The 24,537-nt window shown below is 41.7% G+C and overlaps 1 protein-coding gene across 1 annotated transcript in view; it reads left to right on the top strand.

Moving 5' to 3' along the window:
• USH2A (usherin) overlaps positions 1-24,537 on the top strand; it is a 665,032-nt gene that overhangs the window by 157,649 nt on the left and 482,846 nt on the right. Inside the window, exons 15-18 of the mRNA XM_089528326.1 lie at positions 13,756-13,914; positions 17,193-17,687; positions 18,826-19,098; positions 23,122-23,279. Of these exons, the coding sequence (XP_089384452.1) occupies positions 13,756-13,914; positions 17,193-17,687; positions 18,826-19,098; positions 23,122-23,279 (1,085 nt within the window). The remainder of the gene's footprint in view (positions 1-13,755; positions 13,915-17,192; positions 17,688-18,825; positions 19,099-23,121; positions 23,280-24,537) is intronic.

Here is a 24,537-nt window from a genome sequence, read left to right as displayed (position 1 = left end):
GCCAGGTTTACAGTTGAACATCCAGAAATGACCACAGATGATTTACATAACTTCAAAGGAGATGCTGAAGTCTCTGAGGGTGAGAGACACTGAAATAGTGAAAGATTTTCCATACCTTGACTCAGTCATTAATCAAAATAGAAACTGTAGTCAAGAAATCAAAAGAAGACAAGGACTGTGAAGGGCAGCTATGAAAGAACTAGACAAGTGTAAAGATATATAATTGAAAGTTAGGATTGTCCATGCCTTCATATTTCCTATTTCTATGTACAGTTGTGAAAACTGGAAAATGAAGAAAGCTGATAGGAATAAAATCAACTCATCTGAAAGTGACACTGCCATACTTTGGCCATATCATAATGTGACTCACTAGGACGACAATAATGCTTGGTAAGGTAGAAGACAGTAGAAAAAGAGCATAATCAAGAAAGCCATGGCCCTGGGTTTGCAAGACCACAGCAGGGCTATTGATGATAGGGTGACTTGAATATCTCTCATTCATAGGATCACCATAAGTCAAAATTGACTTGATGGCAGTTAACAAAAAAGAACTCTCTTGGTCATGTGGAAACCTCCACATGAACAAAACCTTCTCTTTTCAGACATATTGGACCTGAACAGACAGGCCAAAATAAAGCTGTTTTGGGTCACTTTGGAGGTATGCTGTTTAAATGATGCATGCATCCTAAGAGGTCAGAAGCCATACCAAAGCCACGCTCTAGTCCTAAGAACTGCAGCATATCTTTGACACAGCTTCTGGCTTCTTAAGATGTGTGTGTCATTTAAACAGCAACCTCCAAAGTGACCTGAAGCAGTTTTATTTTGGCCTTTCTGTTTGGGCCCATTGTTTTCTGATTGAGGGAAGCAGTGGAAAAGGGGATGGCCCTAGAACCTCTCTTGTTCCCAAGTTCAAGAAGGCAGGGCTACAAAATTACAGAGTTGAGCTCATAACTCTTTAAAACAATTTGTTTCATTAATTTCCGTTTCTATTGTACATCAGACTTGAACATCTGCAGTTGTAAGTAGTCTTTAGCAGTTGTAACACAACAATCCTTTTCTTCTAATATTTTCAGTAGTAAAAAAAATACTATTGTGATTGCCAGTATGATTGTCACTAATTACCTGGCATTATCCTTAGGGACATTTATTAAAAAATAAATCTGAGTTTGGACTATAGTTCAACACATTTGAGTATCTATATCTCCTAATATATTTTATCCCAGCATTTTTCATCCTTGTAAAAGGTAACATCAGTTTCTGAATGTGCATGATCACTATCACATGTGCATCAGAGATTATGAAACATGCTAAAAGCCTAACAGATCTTGATGCACATATTTACATGACTATCACTGTAAAGTCTGGCTGGATTTATTATATAATTTCCCTTTCTTGCAGGTTTTCCACTCCATAGTTATATTTGTTATCTTCCCTTTCAAAGCTGAAAATGTGAGATTAAAATCTCATATAATAGCAGCAAAATCATTAAAATATTATCTGTATTGGACATGTACAAATGTAGAGCTGTCTCTTTGAAGAAGAGATGATATAATAACTCTAATTTCCTCATCAGTATAAATATCTTACTATATTGTTTAGTTAGATAAAGTTATGCAGGCATCAAAATGCATCAATGGAAGTACATCTCCTGAGAAAGCAACATACTGTTAGACGTCAAATATAAAATGAATACATATTGTGAAACAGTATTCATTTTAAGTAATTTCACAAACAGCATGTATGTACTGTTGCATGGCATGCATTTGCAGTCAATAGGTATCCAAGCCATGCACTTATCTTCTGGCATGTCAGAGATGTTGAACAGGCAGTGTTGCAGTTACTCTCTTAATTTGAAAACAGAGATGTAATTCCTACAAAAATATCTGAGAGGGGTTATTTCTTCTCATTCCCTACAGAAGACACCTGAACAATTTTCTCTTTATAACTTCTTCCTCCTTTGTTTATGGCCACCATCACACAACATTCCCAGAATGCCCCCAAATTACAATGTGGGCCTGAACTCACAGGATGTTAGGCCTGTGTCCTTCCTGGCAGCATCATCCTATACAGACAATGCAGGTCAATAGCCCTGGGCTGAGATTGGCCACTCATTTCCCAGTCTGGCAGTTCCTGGCCAATTCTGAGCCAAAGGGGCTTTAGTGTGCATGAAAAAGACCTGCTATTTGCCATGGAGTTTAATGAAAAGTCTGCAGTATAAGTGTACACACCACATGGCCCTACATGCCCTTTATCTGCCATCACCTTTGCATCTTCTCAGAAGGCCCCTGCTTTGCCCTCTGATGTTGAAAGGTGGTGCCTAGCCACATGGGTGTAGCCAAGTGCCCTTTTTTTCTGCCCTTGCAGTGATGGTGCGGGCCTTCTGAGAAGATGTGATGGTAGCAGCAGGTAAGAGATGAGTGGCAGCAACAGTTCTATGCTGCAGTAGGCAGGGGTATGAATGCCCACCCATTTTCAGGCCAGCCTGGGGACTGAGCCAGAGCAGACCCAGGGCAGAACGCCATGGGCTTGGCCTGTGGTAAATATTATTATTATTATTATTATTATTATTATTATTATTATTATTATTATTTTAATTATTCTTTATTTATATAGTGCTGTAGATTTGCACAGCACTGTACATAAAATAATAAATATATAAGAGAAAGCCTGCCTATAGCGTACAATCTAAGAGATAATAGGATAATACATATAAAATACATAGCACTACAGGAAATGGTTCAATAAAACAGGCAACAAAAGAACATCACATAGCAAATGATAGTCACGCAATGCCTGGGAATGCTTCTCTGAACAGGATGGTCTTCAACTCCGTTTTGAAGCTGGTTAATGAAGTGATGGCCCTTGCTTGTGGGGGAAGAAGGTTCCAGGAGTGAGGGGCAGCAAGTGAAAAGGGGCGAATCCGAGATGGGGCAGAGAAAATCCTGGGCTGGGACAGCCGACCTTGACTATGAGCGGAGGGCCCGAGTGGGAAGGTGAAGAGAAACAAGGGCGGGTTACAGACTGCCAAAAAGTGGCGGTCTGGCTCCGCCTCCGCTTGCAGCATCTGGGAGCCACACCCTTTAAACCGTGCGGCTCCCGGACGCTGCAGAGAAGGAGCGTGGAAATCGCGCTCCTTCTCAGGCCTCGGAAGAGACATTGCAAGGCGCTAGTCGCCCGCTCGCGGTGTCATTTCCTGGGCGCAACGTGCAGATGCAGCGCGTCTGCTACGTCAAGATGGCAGCAGCTGTGTGGAACGGCCGCCGCCATTTTGTGCACGTGGAGTGCATACTAGGGTTGGGGGGTGATAAGGAAGGAGAGGCCAGCCCATGGAGGGCTTTAAACGTGGACAGCAGGAGCTTATACTGAATACGGAAAGGGAGGGGGAGCCAGTGAAGGGATGCCAGCAAAGGAGAGATGTGGTCAGAGTGGTGGGCAGATGTGATAATGCGCACAGCTGAATGCTGGACAGAAATTAAAGGACAGAGGTGAGAACGAGGAAGCCCAGCCAGGAGGATGTTACAGTAATCAAGTCGTGAGATAACTAAGGCATGGACCAGGATCATGGCAGTAGAGTCGGAGAGAAATGGTTGGATTTTGACAATATTGTACAGAAGGAATCTACAAGCCTTGGCTGTGGTCTGGATCTGAGGGATACACAGCAGAGAAGAATCAAAGATAAAACCAAGACTGTGGGCTTGCTGGACTGGTTGAATAGAAATGTTGTCCACAGAGACAGAAAAGGAGTGTTGAAGGGTGGACTTGGGGGGAAAGACAAGAAGCTCCATCTTGGACATGTTGAGCTTCCAATGCCGATGGCACATCCACTGCGAGACAGCTGTGAGACAAGACGAAACTTGCTGTTCAAGCCTTGGAGAAAGGTTGGGGGTGGAAAGATACAACTAGGTGTCATTGGCGTAGAGATGGTTCTATACTGCTTAATAGTGCAGTCAGCACTCTCTAAGTGGTTTACAATCTGTAAGCCAATATGGTGATTCCACCCCCCCTCATTTTCTCTGCTGATAAATGGAAAAGTGCAGAATTTTGAGAAACCATATGTGTATAGTTCTACCTTTTCAAGGCATGCGGCTCACGAGAAAACAAATAGCCAGCTTATCAAGGGAGGAAGATTTCTTTTTTCTTAAAGGTATACTAAATGCAGTGACACAGACTGACTTGAAGGGCTCATTGACACCACACTCCTATGGCAGCATCCTATGGAATCCTGGGATTTGTACTTTGGGAGAATCAATACAGCTTTCTCCTGAGGATTCTGGGATGGGGAATACTCCTTCAACTGTAAATCATGAGATTTCATTGGATGTTTTTGTGGTTGCCTCAAATGTTGCTGTCAAATAATCACAGTACAACATGTTGGAAGTAAGGCCACAACTTTATTTGCAAACAATTGGTAGGGTTGGCACAAAGCATAAGGTCAGGATCTGTGCAATCAAACCACCTGATGTAGTCTGATTATCCAAACCGGGCACCCACCCAGTGCTTGGGATGACCTAGGGGCTAAGGAACACAACTTGACCGCAAACCTTGTCTTGCATTCACCAATTCACAAAGCCCCTAGTCACAGGGAGGCGCTCCTGCGTTCTGGCCCCCGCAATGGCCAAACGCCTGCCCTATTCGCCCCCGGGTACCTATTGACTCCCAAACCAGAGCTCCATAGCCCTGGTACCACAACGTGCAGGTCATGGCCTATGCTGCCGCCACAAAAGGCCTACGCAGAAGGCCTACCGCCAACCCTGCCAAGAGCGATTTGATCCAAATGTGGGCGAACATAACCAGCAAAGGCCTTAGATCTCCAACGCCCAGCGTTTTTAATGTCCTGCGCAGGCAAACCTGCTCTGGAAGCAGTGGTGGCCACACCAATGCGGGAAGAATGACCTCCAAACTCCTTTGCAGGGAGACTCAAGCGTGCAATGGTCATTCTAAGCACAGAAACAAATTGATATCTAGTAAGGGGGGAACCATCAACGTGTGCAAAAAGAAAATTGGCCGCCATAGGCCTAACATCCCCAAAAGCTCGAAGAGCCTTAACAGGACAGACAGGTGAGCCCCAAAAGCGACACAGCACCACTGTCTGACCAACCCCCAACTGGTCGCACTTGGAGCGATGCAAGGTTAAGGAAACACCATGCTTCAAAAACGAAATGTCAGAAGCACACAGAGCCCTACCAGACAAATCACTCTTGGACCCAGCAACAACTTCTCCCAACCAAAATGCACCAAAAAAGGCCACTGAAAATGCAGCACAAAACAATTTAACTTCATAACTTGAAGAACATACAACAAGTAAAACTGCACAAATCTTACATAGCAGTTGAAAACAAATAGGGCGTCTAGTGCCCTTTTTGGAAGCATAGGCACGCTTCCAACCTTCAACAGCCCTTTTAACCAAAAAGGAGGTACAAGGATCCACAAATCCCCCAGCTTTTGAGAAAAAGGAAATGCCTGCCAAATGAATGGACATAGTCTTGGGGGCAATGTTTTTGTGGCGTAGCCACACCAAAAAACGCAACACCACTTCAGTGGTCAACAGCCAAACATGCTGAATTCCAGAGTCATTAAAATAATCCAAAAGCTTTCTCAAAGTATGTTTGTAAGTCTTAAGGGTAGATGGAGCAATGGATCCCAGCACACCGTCCATTATTTCCGACAGCCAGCCTCCCACATGGAAACAGGACATTGGGTAGGCTGAATGTCTGCCTCTGGGGCTAACTGCCGAAACCGCTGAACCTGAAATCGAGAAAATGCATCAGCGATACTGTTATCCAAACCTGGGACATGACGTGCCACAAAGGAAATATTGTTTACCAAACAACACAAAACAAATTTCCTTAATAAACCCATAACCCTCATAGATTTAGAAGTCTGCTTATTAATAATTGACACAACTGCTTGATTATCTCACCAAAACAAACGTTTTTGTTAGAAAATTCGGTGCACCAAATATGAACAGCCACAACAATGGGGAATAGCTCCAAGAAAGTCATGTCCCTGAGTATGTCTGACCCTTGCCAGGAAACAGGCCAACGCTCTGCACACCAGTGTCCCCTGAAATAAACACCAAAGCCGATGCTGCCAGCTGTATCTGAATGAACCTGTAAGGAATCATTAAGGCACCAGGTCCTCAGCCAAGTGGCAAAACCATTAAAGCCTTTCAAAATTGGAGCCAAATCCGAAGGTCATCCTTAATGTCCTTGGTAATCCGAATATGATGATGTAATTGCCTGGGGCCTGCCAAAGACCTTGCTAGCCTGGCACAAAAGGCCCTGCCAGGAGCCAGAACCTTGCAAGCAAAATTGAGATGACCTAATAGTGACTGAACCTGCTTTAGAGTAAGCTTGGAAAATTGCAAGGCCTGATCCAGCAGCTCACACAGGGTCACAATCTTAGCCTGGGGCAAGGATGAAAAAACCTTTTAAAGAGTCTAGCTGGATACCCAAAAAGGACATAGATGTTGTGGGACCTTCGGTCTTGTCAGCAGCTAGCGGAACCCCAATTTCAACAGCCAATGGAGAAAAGGAATTCAATAAATCCGAACACTTAAAGGAGTTTGCAGGACCAACCAACATGAAATTGTCCAAATAGTGAGTTACCAAAGGGGATGACGCCCCGCGCTTTAACTCCCACTCCAAAAAGGGGTACTGAAGGTCTCAAAGGCTGAACAACTAATTGAGCAACCCATAAGCATAGCCTTGTCAAAATAAAATTGACCTTCAAACTGAAAACCCATTAAGTGAAATTCATTCGGATGAACCGGGAGAAGCCTAAATGCTGATTGAATATCACACTTGGCCATAAGTGCACTTGTGCCGCAGGCCCTAACCAAACGAACCGCATGGTCGAAAGATGCATAGTTTACTGAGCAAAGCTCACCAGGGATAGCATAATTCACAGAAGAACCAGGAGGGTGAGAAAGATGATGACTAATTCTGAATTCACCCGGTGCTTTCTTAGGCACTACACCAAGAGGTGAAATATGGAGATTAACAAAAGGGGGGTCTGAAAACGGGCCTGCAACACGCCCAGCCTGCATTTCCTTATTAATTTTTGTTCTGAGCACCTCAGGCATGGACCTAGCTGACAACAAATTCTTGGGGAACTGGTGTGACAAAGGGGCAGCAACCGGGATCCTAAAGCCAAACGAAAAACCCTCGGTCAAATAAGAAGCAGCTTGCTTGTTAGGGTATGCTGCCAACAAAGGAATGAGGGCACTAGGTTTAACAGGTGTAAAAGCCAAATTGGAAACCTGGGGAAAAGCAACCTGCTCATTTTTGGCTCCCTGCGTGGCCGGCAACTGAACCCCCAGCACTGTCACTTTTGCCGGTGGTTGCTGCGGCAGGGCGCCCCCCTCGAAAGGGCTGAGAAGCTTGAACTGGGCGAGAACACGATGACCTAGGATGAGACCCTCTACAATTTGCACAACAATGATCGAATTTACATTGCAAACGAGTACATCGTCCAGCATTATAGTCCCAGCAAGTAAGAAACTTTGAGTCTTTTTTAAATGTTCCTTTCTGTGGGCCCTTGCTTGTAGACGTAACCGCCACAGCGTCTTTTCCTTTTGGATGCAAAAGGGTAAGAACATCTACATAACAACCCCGAAAGATGTTCTTATGCACCTTCTTGGATAAGTGAGCACCAGGGGGGCGCTCCCCTGGGGAACAAACCGGAAAATCCACCGCAAGCGGATCAACCCAAACACCCTGCAAGCCTGGGCGCCAAGCCCTCCTCTTGATGGCCCACCTTGGCAAACCAGGTACCAAGGCGTGCTCGACCCAAAAACCATCCCTCCCCATCGGCACAACAAGATGATCACCACCTTCTGAAGAAGACTGTATAACACCAGCACACTGAGCTCTGTGACGTCTCTTCTTGGCCTTGAGCTTTCTTTTCTTTTCTTTGCGCCGCTCAGCTGAGGACATTCCGGTCGCATCCTCATCATCGGACGACGTAGACGACGAGCTGGAGCTAGATGAACTTGAAGAGCTGGAAACATGATGGTCATGGTGTCGAGACCCTGGAACCGCCGAACTGGTAGTCTGACTGGCCGAAGATGCCGATGGAGCTGCTCTAGAACCCAGACGTCTAGAAGCCTGAGGTGCAGGAACAACTGGCGTCGTAGTGCTGTTAAAATGTCCAGCACCAGCAGCTTGTTGAAGTAACTCAGCAATGGTTCTAGACAAGGTGGAAATGGCCTCCGCTGACAAACCCGCAGACATCACAGGTTGTGCCTCAGCCGAATCACATTGACCATCATCACCATGCTGTCCAACATCTGTCCCACTGCTGGAGCTCGCAGACATGGTGCGCTGACTAAGTGCCCAACTGGCACCAGGAGCACCAGAAAGTTCCTGTAGTGCCCTTGAATTCTTTCCACCAGACTTTCTCAGCCGTTTAGGCGGCATAATAAAAAACTGTTCCCTCAAAGCAAAAAGGCAAAGCACCTTGCTTATCTGACAGGAACCAGCAATAAAGAACCCCAGCCGGGGCTAATTAATCACTTGGAATTAGCTAAAAACAAGCCAAAGGCACAGAAAGCAAATGGCCCAGAAACCAATGGGAGGAAAAAGGGGGGGGGGGGCAGAAAGCAATCTTTTTTAAACCCCCTCTATAGAAAATGGCGGTTCCTGCCAAAATTATAAACAAAATGCCGGTTTCCCCGCCAAAACAAAATGGGCCAAAACAGTTGTATATAGGCCCAAGCTAGGCCTGCCGTGGCTCTCCCAGAAGAGAGCAATCTGGCCAAAACAGATGTATATAGGCCCAATTGAGGCCTGCTGTAGCTCTCTCAGGGAGAGCAATCAGGCCAAAACAGCTGTATAGAGGCCCAAGCTAGGCCTGATGTGGCTCTCTCAGAAGAGAGCAATCAAGCCAAAAAACAGTTGTATATAGGCCCAAGTGAGGCATGCTGCAGCATTCTCAGAAGAGAGCAATCTGGCCAAAACAGATGTATATAGGCACAATTGAGGCCTGCTGTGGCTCTCTCAGGGAGAGCAATCAGGCCAAAACAGATGTATATAGGCCCAGGCTATGCCTGATGTGGCTCTCTCAGAAGAGAGCAATCAGGCCAAAAACAGTTGTATATAGGCCCAAGCTAGGCCTGGGCAAAGCACCAAGACTTGCTCCCTTCCACAGCTTGGCTCCGCTCTGCTCAAAGCCAAGCAACCGACTGAGGGAAAGGGCCAGCAACATGGCCTTATATAGGCCTAGGCCCCTCCCTCCCTGCATGCTGTGCGGGGCCCCGCCTCCAAGGTCCAGCCCACCAATGGGCAGCCTTGGAGGACCGGAAGCCCCGCACCAACGAAACCGTCTCCCAGAGCATCGCGGAGCGGAAGGGCCGCCCCTTCCGCCCCCGCACACCAATAGGGAGCCAGGCAAGCCCCAGAGCACTCTGGGGCTTGTAGTCCAGCCTCGTCTAGCAGCAAAAAAGTCTGCCCGGCAAGGCGGGCGACTGTTGCTAGTTTAAGTGAGGTAAAAAGCCACTGTATTCCCCATCACCATGTATGGATGTGAAAGCTGGACAGTGAAAAAAGCAGATTTAAAGAAAATCAACTAACCTGAGATGTGGTATTGGGGAAGAGTGCTGAGGATACTGTGGACAGCCAAAAAGACAAAAAAATGGGTCCAGATCAAGCCTGAAATCTCCCTGGAAGCCAAGATGATCAAACAGACTGTCTCATTTTGACATCATGGGAAAGCATGAATCATTGGAAAATACAATATGCAAGGAAAGATAGAAGGTAGTAGAAAGATGGATAGATTCAATCAAGGAGATCATAGGCCTGCATTTACAAGATGTAGGCAGAGTAATGGAGGAAAGGAGGTCTTGGAAAGGTCTCATCCACAGGGTTGCCATGAGTTGAGGCTGACTCAAGGACAGTTAGCAACAACAACATAGTGCTATAATTGCATACTATGAAAAGGCTGACTTTTGCAGATGTCTGTGGCTGGCCTTACTCTACCCTAGTCTATAGTCTGTTATGCTGCTATGAAAGGAAGACCTATCTTTGAGCAGGTTACCACGGTGTTTTCTCATTACTCTGAGATTCCTTCTTTGAGGATGTTGAAGGGTTAATATGTCCTCACAGTCTTAAAACTTTATCGTGATAATTGTGTAGTTTCAAAGGGGTCGATAAAACATTTTCCCCCTTTGGACCTGTTTTGTTTCTCTTAGGGAAAAAAACCTGGCTTCTAAAAAGGAAAACAGCTTGCGTTTAAGCTTGTGAAGGTCTCTGCTGTGTGGCTTTTAAGACTGTGAAGGGATGTAATGTGTGTAATTTCACACCTTAAAATCAAGATCAATATATGTACACACACCTCACCCAGTTTCTTCATCATACAACTCAATAAAACAATAATTTCAGAGAATGACTACAGTTGAAGTCTTAAAATGGAACAAAACTTCCCTTCCACCACAAAAGTAATAATGTCATAATCTTCTCTTAAATGAATTAGTTAAATAATACACTATAATGGTGTGGAGTAAGTCAGTTTTCTTATTGTGCAAATAAACTGGGAAATTCTTCTATTACATTAAATGGAAGTCTTATACAACCAACACATTAAATCTTTAAAGTATTTTAAAAAAACACATACACACTTCACAAACATACTAATGTTTAAATGTTTTGAAAAAGATAAGAAATCTTGGAATCTTTAGATGTAAATTCTGGCATAAGAATATTCCATTAAAAATGAAATCTGTGGATAAAAAACAAGAGAAGACACTCTGCTCTTTAGAGAGAATTCCAGTTATGAAATATACATTAGGGATCTCTTACTATAACTTAGTTTCCCTTGCTACAGATCAAGAATACAGACTTCCAGTTTACCAATGATGTCTGTAGAGAATATCACCAGTTGTTAAGGCACAAATATGTGTAGTAAAATATACTACACATATTTACCACACATGTTTAGTTTGCAGGAGACAGCGAGCATGAAATAACACCCAGACACCCAATTGGCAGGAAAGGCCACAACTTTATTGAATATAGCTGACCGGTAAGGCTGGCCTGAATGCATGGGCATGGATCTGTCATCGACCAACCCGTCTGTTGATCAACGAACCGGTCACGGTTGGGCATCGGGATGACAGAAAGAGTAACCAACTGATTGCATATTAGCATTTTTGCCCCTTTGTCACCGAGGCACACTGTTCTGGAGTTGCTCTCGCAATGGCAGCCCCTCACCACACCCAGAACCCTCGGGTCCCCCTTGGGACTCCCAATCTTGTACATCGCAGCATGGGAAAACATACCCTCCAGATCCACAGTCCATGCTACTGCCCCAAAGGTTGTGACAATACCCCAAGAAGCCCATAACCAACTAGAGGAAGGGGTGAATGGCGACAGCCCGGCACCAGGTGGAAGTCCCACCCCTACCCAGCCTCCCAACCAATTAGGGAGGCCATCCTGCCCCAACGTAGCCTGACTTCTGGTGGCAAAGGCAGCTTCCATTTGTAGTTCCCAGCAACTGCTGGAAGTTCCACCCCTGCAGGCCCGGACCACCAATCCAGGCCAAGGAGCCACTCCCAGTGGATCCTGGGACCTCTGGGCTGGCCTTTTAAGTCAGGTGGCTGTATTTGTTGTTGTGTGCCTTCAAGTCATTTCCGACTTATGGCAGCCCTAAGGCAAACCTATCATGGGGGTTTCTTGGCAAAATTGTTGACAAGATTGGCATGTGACTGGCCCAAGGTCACTCAGTGAGTTTCATGGCTAAGCTGGGAATTGTACTTTGGTTTCCAGAGTGATAGTCCAATACTCAAACAACTATGCCACAGTAATGGAAAAATCACATCAAGTTCTAATCTATATAAATAAAAATATGAATGTTGGTTTGTTCAAAATCTTAAATCTCCGAAAGTTCTTCACCAATAGCTTTGAAATTTTGACACAACGTTCCATTCCAATACACACATCTTTTTATATACCTACTATGTTTTTATATACCTACTATTCTATATATGTCACACTTGTGACCGGCAAAAAAATATGTGTTTTTTTAAAAAACAAAACAAAACAGTGCAGTCTGTTGGACATAACAGCAACACACATGCTATACTAAATTATTATTATTGTTGTTGTTTATTTATATAGTGCCATAAGTTTACACAGTGCTTTACATAGTCATCAACCAAGATACAGATAAAACCTGCCTATGGCATACAATCTAAAATCAAAAGCAGCAAAAATGATAAAATAACAACTTATAATATTTTACGATTCCATTTCAATGTTTCCGATACAAGTCACTGTGTGCCGCTGGTCACTGTGAGCCACTGGTCGCTGTCCTCTAGAGTTTGCCGGTCCCTGAGGGTCACTTTGGGGCAAACAGGCCTTAGAGGACAAGAGCCAGTGGCAAGAGCTGATCTAGACATGGATTGCTTCTCACACTGACAATTATATGTTGCATGTTCTAGACTCAGCAAACCAGACAATCTCTGTATTTACACAGACAATGGAAAAACAAAAAATATTGCATACCCACAAGCATTGTGAAATTAAATATTTCAGAAACGTGCACTTTCTCTTTTTTTCTTTTTCCATTTAAGGAGACTGAGCCACAGCAACGCGTGGCCAGGTACAGCTAGTTAATAAATAAATGTTAAAGTATCATCTCTGCAAGTATCTACAAGGTGATATTTTCTCAAATAACTGTTCAGACCACTAGTTCAGAAATAGCTTTCATACCAGGCTTCTAAGGACTGAATAGGTTTTTCAATATCTGTGATAGAGACATGACTAGAAATGAACAAATGGCCCGGCCATGATGGCTCCAAGAGGGAATGGATGTACTAATGGAATGAGCGTTACACATTAATCTGTATGTGTTGATTGTACAGATTTGCAGTTACAGCCATCTTTAGGGAGAATGATCTTGTTTTAGAGTCCTGTTAATGCATTACACTCATTGAAGATAGTCCTGTGGTAAAGCTGGAATGGCTGTGCTTTGTGTTATATCCCCATCCTCTGATATCTGTGCAGTATATGTTCCTATACAAAGGAACACCACATAAGAACAACAGGTCACTTGAAATACCCACATAACATGATTTCCCAATTGCATGGAGAATCTGCTTGTAAGGGAGAAATTCCTTGGCAGACATCTATGTTGAATCTTTTAATGCAGGAGGGCAGGGCTGATGCAGGAATCCAATGCCACAAGTAAGACCAGGACTCTGCTGGAAATCATAATTGACATGTGAATAACATGTGAATATGGCTTAGATATTGTACAGTTATTTTTTTCCACTGGTACATTAAGGGACATTAATTTTTGTGGCTAGTCTAAAGTTTTGTATAAGACTAAGGCTGCTGTCACACTGCAGAATTAATGCAGTTTGACACTGATTTAATTGCATGTTAAATGGTGCTATTCTCTGAAATCCTGCGATCTGTAGTTTGTTGTGGCACCAGAGATCTCTGACAAAGAAGGCTAACTATTTCACAAAACTACAAATCCCAGAATTCCATAGCACTGGGCCATGGCAGTAAAAGTGGTGGCAAATTGCATTCATTCTGTGGTGTAGATGCAGCCATAGAGAGAAGAGATTGTCAGAAGCAATTGCTTTGTTTTTGTTTTTGTGTTTTTTTGGCTAACCATGCCCTTATGAGCCATGTATGTACTGCCTGACAAAATGCTTTCCCTCAGAAGATGTTTCTTCTTTAAATATGCATTTTTGTTCATCAAGATACAATGATTTCCCATTTGCATAAATATTTCTGTATTGTAATCCAGCTCCTTCCCAGCAACCTCCACCAGGAGAACAGGCTCTAAATTCTTCTGCTATCAGGCTTTTCTGGAATCCACCTGATTATCCAAATTCAAACCAACTTGCTTATAATCTCTACAGAAATGAGAGTCAAATCTATACAACTGAGGACAGCTACCCTTACCGTAAGTGCTTATGAAACCTTTCCTCGCCCTCTTTCACATATGGACTATTTTTGTTTTTTGTCTTTTTTAAAAATCTGTTTTTATTCATAACTGGAATAACATAGCTATGATTCAGATGTCCCGTGTCCATAATATCTTGGCCCATAGTTCACACACAAATGTGATTTAAGAAGCTCAAGAGTAACAAGAAGTTGAATGAGCCACTGAATGAATCGCATTGTGGAGAAAGGCGGGATATAAATCCTGGAAACAAACAAACAAACAAATTGGTGACTGTATATTATGCATGGAATCTTGGGATTTTTAGTTTGTTTTGGCATCAGAGCTCTCTGACAGAGAAGGTTAAATATTACAGAAAACTGCACGCCGCAGCATTCCATAGGACTGAGCCACAGCTGTTAAAGTGGTGTCAAACTGCATAACTTCTGCTGTGCAGATGCAGCCATAGTCTTTGTTTCTCTTCCTACAGGTGGATGAATGAGTTAAAGGTACCTTTGCTATTCCTCAATATAACTGAAAGTGTCTGAATTGCATCATCATGGGTGAAAAGGTCATTAGGTTTGGGGTTATGGATAGAATGTGGATTACTTTGAGGCTTTAGAACTATAGTTCTACCTATCTAACATTTTTTTAAAAACCCTTTGTCCAAAAGTCAGTGTGCTTATAGAGTGCTGTCCTAGGGCTTGGGAGACCCAGGTTCAAGTCCCCAATGATACCTCATGGAAGTCACTGAAAGTCATGATTATGAAATGAGGAGGATGACTGTTGGCAAGGTCTCCCTTTTCAACACTGCCCATAGCTGGAGAACCAGGAAGCATTGCATGCCCCAGAAATTTCCAATGGTAGCTGTGGGTCAATGAATATTCCCCAAATGCATGCCTCTTTTCAGGGAGACTACCTCCTTTTCTAGAAGTGTTAACATTGACTATCAGAACCTGTGAACTACCTATCTACAATCTCTATATCAGTAAATGTTTTACTAAATTTCATTCATATCAATCCCAAATACTGACAACTGTCTACTACTAGCACATCTTCACATGACTGTGATGACAAACAAAAATAGAGGTGGTTATTAATATCATACTGATGACAGTAATTCCAGTTATGGAGCAAATATGCTTCATTTCACACCCTGACACGTTTGCACTTTTGTCTTTTAAGTCCCTAAAACTTCTCTGCTGGTTTCTTTTTTTTAAATGAGATGCTAGTCCAGGATGACTTCTGGATTTCAGCTTTCATATCTTAACAAGAATATATAGCAATGCCGATTTGTATAATGGAAAGGTTAAAAAAAACTCCCCTACAAAATCCCACAAAGTTAATAAAACTGGATGAAGTAATTCTTCCAGATTAGCGTGCTGATGTCATTTCAAGATTGTATTACCATAAATGAGCAGCTATTCTTAAACTTTATCTGACTACTGGCTGCCTAATCATCGACTGATATAGGCCTTTTCAATAAATCATTATTTGCTAAAGCCACAACTGTTCTTAAACAAAAATATTGCCATTCTGACATTTTCTGACAATCATGATAATTAATGATGTGAAAATAATCTACTATCTGGCATTTGAACACTTAGAACAATTTGTTAGTGCTGCCAGATTCTTATGTTTATGACTTATTCTCAGCATGTATGTAGCACACAAGGGACACTACCTAAATGCAACCATGTGCATATAGGTCTTTTGTACCAAGAGTTTGAAATTACAAATATAGAAGCATTGAACTTTTCAAGGAATATTAACAACAGTGCCCCAACTTGTCCTGATTATTTGTCTGATGGTTTTGCAACATTAGGGCAAAAATACCTTTGTTCTTTTAGAAGGAAAAAAATAATATGCAGTAGATGGACTTTTAACCACACTCTTTCTTCATTAATTCAAAAGAGAGAATGCATTTCTAAAAGGCAAAGCAATTTAATATATTTAATCATACAAAACTGACTATAAATGTACACTAAGATTGATATTAAATTAAAGAAGACATTACTAAGGAAATGAACATATTCTGTAAAGTTACCAGAATACAGTTGATTCACAGAGTAGAGGGTGGGGGGGGATCAAATTCACTATTCCTGTCTCATAATACTAGAATCTGGATTGTTCACTAAAGCTGAATGGTGGAGGAGTCAGGAGAGATGAGAGGATATACTGTACTACTTCACCCAGTGGACCTTGTGTGTGTCAACTGTTGACTTATGGCAAGCCCACTATCACATGCTATAGTTAAGGCCACCAATTTCAATAGTGGAAAGGAAATCTGGAAAATTCTTTTAAAAGGAACTTTGGAAAATTTATAAGGGATAAGTCTAAATATACATGGCTATTAGTCATGATGTGTTTATGTTACCTCCAGTGTTTAGAAGTATTATCCCTGTCAGTACCAGTTGCTAGATGATACAAATAAATGTGTGTATTTTCAAGCATAAAAAATATGCCTTCCCTTGGGTGAAACACCTCAGCCCTAAGGGCAATCCAGATACTTGAGTTGTTCCCCGGGAGCCTATAACTGAAAAGTAACCCAGGGGTGTCCGTCCCAAGTCCCTTGGCTCTACAGATGAGAACCCAGATCCCAGGTTGTCCTCAAGGTTAAGCTCCTTCCCCTACCCCCTGGGCCTCAAAACTCTACAAGAGGAGGTTTCAGAGCTCTACCCTATGCCAAAAGGCTACAAAAGGTGATAACCAAAGGCCTGCTACCTGCCACAGACTTCAAAGGAAGACAGTGACAAACCTGTCTGAATTTTGTGCTATAGACTGTATTTCAGAGGAAGAAATTGGCAAAACCACCCCTTGAATATTTGTTGCATAAGAAATTCCTATGAAATTCATGGGATCACCATAAGTTAACAGGAGACATGAAGTCACACACACACACACACACACACACACACACACACACAATTTATACATCTCTAGTCTAATTATAACATACATTGTTAATGTATAAACCTCTTCTTCAAGTGATAGTCCACAAGTTCTGGTACTCAGTCCCCATTGAGAGGTATACAATGTCAGTATTGCAAACACTCAGATTTTTATATCTCATTTTCTAGAATGGGTCCTTATTTAATCTCCTATTATTTTTTTTAATTGGCATTTTAGCTATAATATTTGCTATTCCATTTATTAAGCTTGTTATATTGCAAGTTTTTTTAAGTACATTTTACATTTTTACTTTTGTGAAGCACTTTATCAGGACTGTACCCTAGAAGGTGGCTAAGGGGGGGGGGGGAGCATATTAAATAATAAAATAATAATTCTATCTATTTCAGGCACCCAGATCTTTACTGATACCAATTTGCTTCCATACACCTTTTATTCATATCACCTTGAGACGAGCAATGTCCATGGATCTACTAGAAGTGCAGCCTTGACATACAGGACACAGCCTGGAATACCTGCAGGAAACTTGCATTTGAACCCAGTTGTTCCTGTTGGGCCACATTCTGTTTCATTGCACTGGACAGCTCTGTCAAATGACTCTGGTCCTATAGAGAAATATGTTTTGACATGCATTTCTTCACTTGACCTTAAACCTTGTGGACAGTATGAAGGCTTAGAAACTTCTGCAACTATATGGAATTTGGTTCCATTTACAAAATATAGTTTTTCTGTTCAAGCATGTACCAGTGGAGGCTGTTCGTTGAGCCAGCAGGTAGCAGTAGTTACTGCACAGGCCCCTCCTGAGGAGCAGGAACCTCCAGTCATACACCCCATCAGCTCTACAGAATTTGTTGTTGAATGGGCCCCTCCCAGGAAAGCAAATGGTAGGATTATATATGTTGGCTTTAAGCAATATTTTGCCCATAGAAAGTTTTGTGACAATTGTATGGACCTCTTTGTTGTTTTTATTGTTGCTGCGCAAAATCAGTCTGCCATGAACATGGCAAACCTTTCCTGAATCTTGTGCTACATCTCTACATCTTGTGGGAAGTATCCAGTTCAGCACCTTGGACAGCCCCCATAAAACCTGGAATAGCTTCTGGAAAACCAATCATCCCTGAGCAAGGGCCTGTGCTATCATGGCCCTGGTCTCTGGATTGATTCCCATACCATGGACCCACCATTCACCACATCCCTCTTATTTTACTCCTCCATTGCCATAAGTGAGAAGGCACCTTTGCCTCAGAATCAGGCTGGATCTACCAGATTCATGTTCAGACTGCTGGATCCAGGCCTGATCCCAACCTGGGGCTAATGGTCTGCCTTATCTAAACAGAATGACATGAGACCAAGGGGAGCATGGGCTTTTTGGCCCATGCAGACAGCCCCATAGTCACTAGACTAAATAAATGAGCCAGTGGCCACCTCTGATGGGCACAACTGCAAATATAAGAGGGTATCATCAACATAGGATTCAAAGGAAATTATTTCCTTCTTTCTTTTTATGCCTTGGCCTTGTTCACACCTATTGTGGCATCACTGTACCCATTACTTTGAATCCTACACCAAATTTCTGTTCTTCAGTACAAGTAATTTATATAGTACTTCCTTGGAGGGAAGCAGAGGGGAATCACAAATCTTTGTATGCACGAATTAAAAGTAATGACCAGTGCATTGTAGTTCATGTATCTTCATGTGTACATGGTCAGAGAAAGGGAACTATTTTTACATGCTCAGCTGAAATTTTGTGAAATAGATTGTGTAATATCTTATTGTTTTAGTGGTTATAATATTTCTTTTGTGGCATTTTAATGGATATAGTTCCAATAGTAGTAGTATGTAAAGATTATGGTAGTAGTGTCTTAATTTACTAATTCAGAAATATACTAATTACTATCATAGTCATACTCAAAGTAGCACCTGAATAGTAGTAGTTTTATACTGAATAGTACTGTACGAGAAAATTTTGGATACTTTTGGATTAAAAATTTCATTTGATAAACCAGCTATTGTTATTCCTAGGTGTACTTATTAGGTATGAACTGTACATGAGAAGAGCTCTACAATCAGATGAAAATCATATTTCACCAGAGAATCGTGTTTTCCAAACTAGTGGATGGTTCAGTCCCCAGCCATTGCTGGAATCACCCAATGAAAATGCCTTGACACCCCCACTAACTAGCATCAACATCACTGATTTGGAGCCATTCACAGAATATGAGTTCCGCATTTTATCAGTCAATATGGCTGGAAGTACATTTTCAAACTGGACATCAGAAAGGACAGCAGAGGCAGGTAACTGCTTTTAAAAATTAATTTTCAAAGTTCAGATTTATTTTAAAAATGTCTTTCACAACAGGGCTCTTTTTTATTACTTCTCTGTTTGGTTTAAATTTTGGACTTTACTTTAAATGTTTAACTATGAGTGATTTTCTGCTCTCCTTATAATGCACAGCTTATTTGAAGTTCTCATGGAAAACCTGCCACAGGACTTTAGTTAAAGCTGGAGTAGCCTTGCAGACTGTCATTGGGCTACAATGATGTATGCCTTTTTATTACAATAATGGCTTTGCTTTCTTTGATTTCTATCAAAATTTTCACATTGTATGTTATTTTCACACTGAAATGTGAGCAGACCCATGTGGCAAGCCTTGAAAATCTGCAAAAAGAAAGATGGTGCTATACAGTATAATGCATACTTGGTTGCTGCAAAAGCCAATCCTCTGTGCAGATATCTCCTCTCTTTTTCACTAGCAGTTTTTGCCCATGTAAAATATATCAGCAGGAATATCACCTAAGGAGAGAGGGGAAAGAAAGAAAAGGTGAGCTTCAGTGGTTATCCTTCCCTTGGCAGCTCCCAGCACTCATACACACTGTCCCAGAGAGTACCCAAACCTTCCGAAGAATATTCTAGTGTTTGATACAGGAGAGGGCAATTGTTGAGGAATGCCTTTTTCTCAGTTCTGTCAAGAAAAATGCTGTGAGAAGATTGGAAGCCTTCTACAGTTATAGGCTTGCCTTCTACCCATGAAAGAAAAACATTGAATCTAAGCTGTTAATGCAGCATCAATGTAATCAGGAATTATTTTGCATACTTTCCTATCTAAATAAGCAGCAGCCAATCAAGTCTAAAAAATAATAATAAAGGAAACATCTTTACTTCATGTGTTTTGTATTAGTGGAGAGAAAGGAAGAGCTCTTAGAGTTTAGCTCCACGATGTCTCAGTCAGGTTTTTTAGCTGGAAACTATATATCTAAGAAAGCATGATCTGGTCCTATGCTTAACTTTTCCATTGAAATCAATAGAACACTACTGAATTGTGCTGTTACTAGGAGGTTTTATAAGCTCCATGTTTTTGCTGGGTGCCTTCAAGTCATTTCCAGACCAAGACAATCCTAAGGCAAACCTATCACAGGTTTCTTGGAATGATTTGTTCTGAGGGGACTTGACACTGTCCTCTTCTGAGGCTAAGAAAGTGTAGTCACATTGTGGGTTTCTATGGCTGAATGGGAATTCAAATCCTATCCCCCAAAGTCATACTCCAATTTTCAAACCATTACACCATAAACTCTATAATCTCTGTAATGTCCATGCATTCTTTTTTCCTATTTTGATGAAAAGATTGGATGTGGTTAACCAGATTATATCTAGTTAAATATAACTTCTTTCGATATCTGACATATCGAAATAGTTTTGATATATGTTCATTTCTTCCTTGACAGTATCTTTTAACATTATTTTTGGCTGTTCAACAGATAGGAAATGTTCCACCTCACGGTATAAGAATATTTTATAATTTGTTCTGTAACCTAACTGAAAACAAACCAGTGAACTACCCAGCCCCAGATATTCTTACTTGGAGGTAAATTCCACTGATTGCCATTAAACCTGAGTTTTAAAAAATTAAGAAAGATCACAAAAGTAGTCTAAAGTTAATACCCAGGATACCCCAATCCAAACATATTTCAGTTGGACACAAGGGCCTCACATTTCCCCCAGACATATATAAACCTAGGGACATCACTTTCATTCATTTGTGGACTGAGTTGTTAATTTCAGAGCATCCATCACTTCTGTGGAGACAGGTTTGTAAATAGTTGATTTCCAAAACAAAGCCATGTTATGGTACCTTATAGTATTTTAAAATTAAGGTCAGTTTGCAAATGCCACAGGTTACAAGAATAGAACATCTCTGATTTATCAGCTATTCTAATATGAGACAGACATGCTAATTCCATACCTGCTCAGCAATTAAATTTACTTTGTCTATCTTTACGTGTTCAACAATCTTTCTTCTAAATCAGGTTTTCCCAGGTCACAGGAAGGCTATGCTTTTAAAAATCCATCTACTTCACTATAATGTGAAACCTTCACTTTGTTTCAGATTTTAAGTGGTGGTTATTGCACCATAAAAATGGGCATGGACAGGGGTAGCGTGTCCCTGTTAGTGCTCTTGGACATCTCTGCGGCCTTCGATACCATCGACCATGGTATCCTTCTGGATCGCCTGGGGGAGTTGGGTATCGGGGGCACTGCTCTGCAGTGGTTCCGTTCCTACCTCTCAGGCAGATTCCAGATGGTGGAGCTGGGGGACTGTCGCTCCGATAAGAGGGCCCTTACATCTGGGGTCCCTCAGGGAGCAATTTTGTCCCCTATGCTATTCAACATTTACATGAAGCCGCTGGGAGAGATCATCTGGAGAGACGGGGCGCGGTGTTATCAGTACGCTGATGACACCCAAATAGTCTTCTCTGTGTCTCCGACTGATGCAGTGACTAGGGATGGCATCTCTCCGCTCAGTGCCTGTCTGGAGTCGGTAATGGGCTGGATGAGGGAAAACAGACTGAGCCTGAATCCAGAGAAAACGGAAGTGCTTGTGATAGGCTCCCCCGGTCCCGGGAAGGAGATTTGTCCACCTGTACTGAACGGGGTCACGCTCCCCGTGAAGGACACAGTTCGCAGCTTGGGGGTGCTTCTTGACTCGTCACTTCACCTGACTCCTCAGGTGGATGCGACAGTCAGAGGTGCCTGCTATCAGCTTCGGCTGATACGCCAGTTGCGACCCTACCTGGACCGGGGGGACCTTGAAACAGTGGTACATGCACTGGTAACCTCTCGACTTGATTTCTGTAATGCACTCTACATGGGGCAATCCTTGTACCAAACCCGGAAGCTACAGCTGGTTCAGAATATGGCAGCCAGGCTGGTCACTGGCAGTTCCAGGGCCAGCCATATAACACCTATTTTGAAAGATCTGCATTGGCTGCCTATCCGCTTCCGGGCGCAATACAAGGCGTTGGTTGTTACCTATAAAGCCCTAAATGGCTTGGGCCCAGAGTACTTGGAGGACCGCCTCTCCCCATATAATCCGACCCGCACTCTCAGGTCAGGTGAGAGAAAACTTTTGAGAGTTCCGAAGATGAGATATGTGGCAACTGCGCAGAGGGCTTTTTCGGTTGCTGCCCCGCAGTCTTGGAACTCTCTCCCTGATGAGCTCCGCTCAGCCCCCTCCCTCGAGTCTTTTAAGAAAAATCCTCACCTGTTTCGCCAAGCCTTCCCCCACATGCCCTGATTGTCATTCTCTCCTGCACACTGTGTTCACATTGGGTGATTGCTTTGGATTGTATTTGGATTGTTTTATTGTTTTTAATTGGTTTTAACTATTGGAATGAATGATGGATTTTAATGTTGTTTTTGTATTAATAATAATAATAATAATAATAATAATTTGTTTTATTTATATACCGCTATTCCAAAGATCATAGCGGTGAACAGCAAGTAAGCTAATTAGCAAGTAAGCTAATTTGCCCCCAACAGTCTGGGTACTCATTTTAGCGACCTCGGAAGGATGCAAGCCTGAGTCGAGCTTGGGCCCTTTTGCTGGTCTTGAACTCGCAACCTTGTGGTTTTGAGTGAATGGCTGCAGTACAGGCATTTAACCACTGCGCCACCATGTTTTAACATGGGGGGATTATTGTGTTGTATTTTGTATTTTTGTATTTCATCACATGTTGTAAACTGCCGTGATCGTAGGAACGGCGGTATAGAAATAAAGTTTCATTCATTCATTCATAGATCCCATACCATGCCTATAGGTGAGATGCATTTATTTCAAAACTATAGCATTGAAGACCCTTTGAAAAATTCTTTTTAGACCTGCAAATTAATTTCTACAAGCTGCTTATTTAAGAATTGGATCAAAAAAGCCATTTTATCAAGTTTAACAGATGGTATTTTACAAATATAGTGGGAAAACTTGCCTGACACATGTTGTTCATTTATTTTATGATAAATTAGCACATTTATTTGTTTTTTAGCTCCAGTATTCATGCCATCTCCATCAGTATTCCCTCTTTCACCATATTCTCTCAATGTATCTTGGGAAAAGCCGCAAGATAATGAAGCTAGAGGAGAAGTGATGGGATACAGCGTCAATGTAATTACTGAACAAAAAGTATTGCCAGTGCTTTCTCAGGTATTATTGTTATTAGCAATCTGTTTTCTGTGCTTATTGATATATGACTATTATAAAATACTCCTAGCATTTTGGGTTATGCCAATATTTAATTTGCCTGTGACAAAGCATCCTGAGGGAGTGGTATCAATGTTGTTATCATGGCAGGTTGCCTGGAGTAGAGATGACTATCTGTTTGTTTGCCTTTGAACAAGAGGACACAACTTATCTTTGAAGGATTGTTCTCAATTTGAATGCCTCCTTAGCTATGTACATACAGACATGGGTTGTTTTTGGTTTTTTTGAAACAAGAAACGTAGTATAGATGTAACATTTTCTAATCCAAACACATAGTTATGAAATCCAGAGTGAAACATCTCTACTGCATTCTACCATCTACTACTCTACATTTCTACGCTTCTTCTACTCATTTTCTACTCAAGATTTACACCCTCCTTTTACTGTTTCTTCTGCTCAGAGCACAATTAAAATTCAATTTTTTAAAAAAAAATCTATATAACAAATCAATATAAAAATGGAAGTATAAAAGGATAAATAGAACAATTGTGGAAAGCTAATGGCCACTCTTATAGAAATGGGTGAGCCAAAACATTTTATTGTCCTGATGGACCACCTGTATTCAGGAAAAGAGCCTAGTATTACAAGAGAATATGGAAAAACTAAATGGTTTTCAATTGACAAGCGGTTCATTTTATCACCTTATCTGTTTAAAATACAATACTGAACATATGATACATAAAGGAGGATTAGACCTGGAGGAAAGAGGCATGAAAACTGGAGGAAGGAACATCAACAATTTAAGATATAAATATAATACCGTACTATCAGTAGAATATAGCAAAGACTTGGAATGATTGCAGAAGAAAGTCCACAAAGAAAGTGCAAAACCAGGTTTACAGGTGAACATTAAGAAAACAAAAATAATGACTATAGATAATATACATAACTTTAAAGTAGACAATGAAGACATTGAAACAGTGAAATATTTTTCATACCATGCCTCAAGTAAGTAGGTAAATAAATAAATAACCTAGTGATGTGAATACTGGTGGTAATATGCAATATGATACTGTTTAAATATCCTTCTGTTTAACCTCTTTCATTGGTGATCTGGTGCTAGATTCCATCATAGAATGCTGGCAACAGTATTGTGTAAAATCTGCCCTCTATCATTTATACCTAATAAATTTGTTTCCCCGTGTATCCTTTCAGGAACTTGATTGTTACTTCATGAAATATTGTAGTAAAAATCTTATCA

Source organism: Sceloporus occidentalis, unplaced genomic scaffold, assembly GCF_023333645.1.
Source record: "Sceloporus occidentalis isolate IW3139 unplaced genomic scaffold, rSceOcc1.0.p SCAF_6, whole genome shotgun sequence".
NCBI lineage: Eukaryota > Metazoa > Chordata > Lepidosauria > Squamata > Phrynosomatidae > Sceloporus > Sceloporus occidentalis.
The sequence above is the reverse complement of the archived record's forward strand: the minus strand, read 5'-3'. Positions and strand labels throughout refer to the sequence as shown.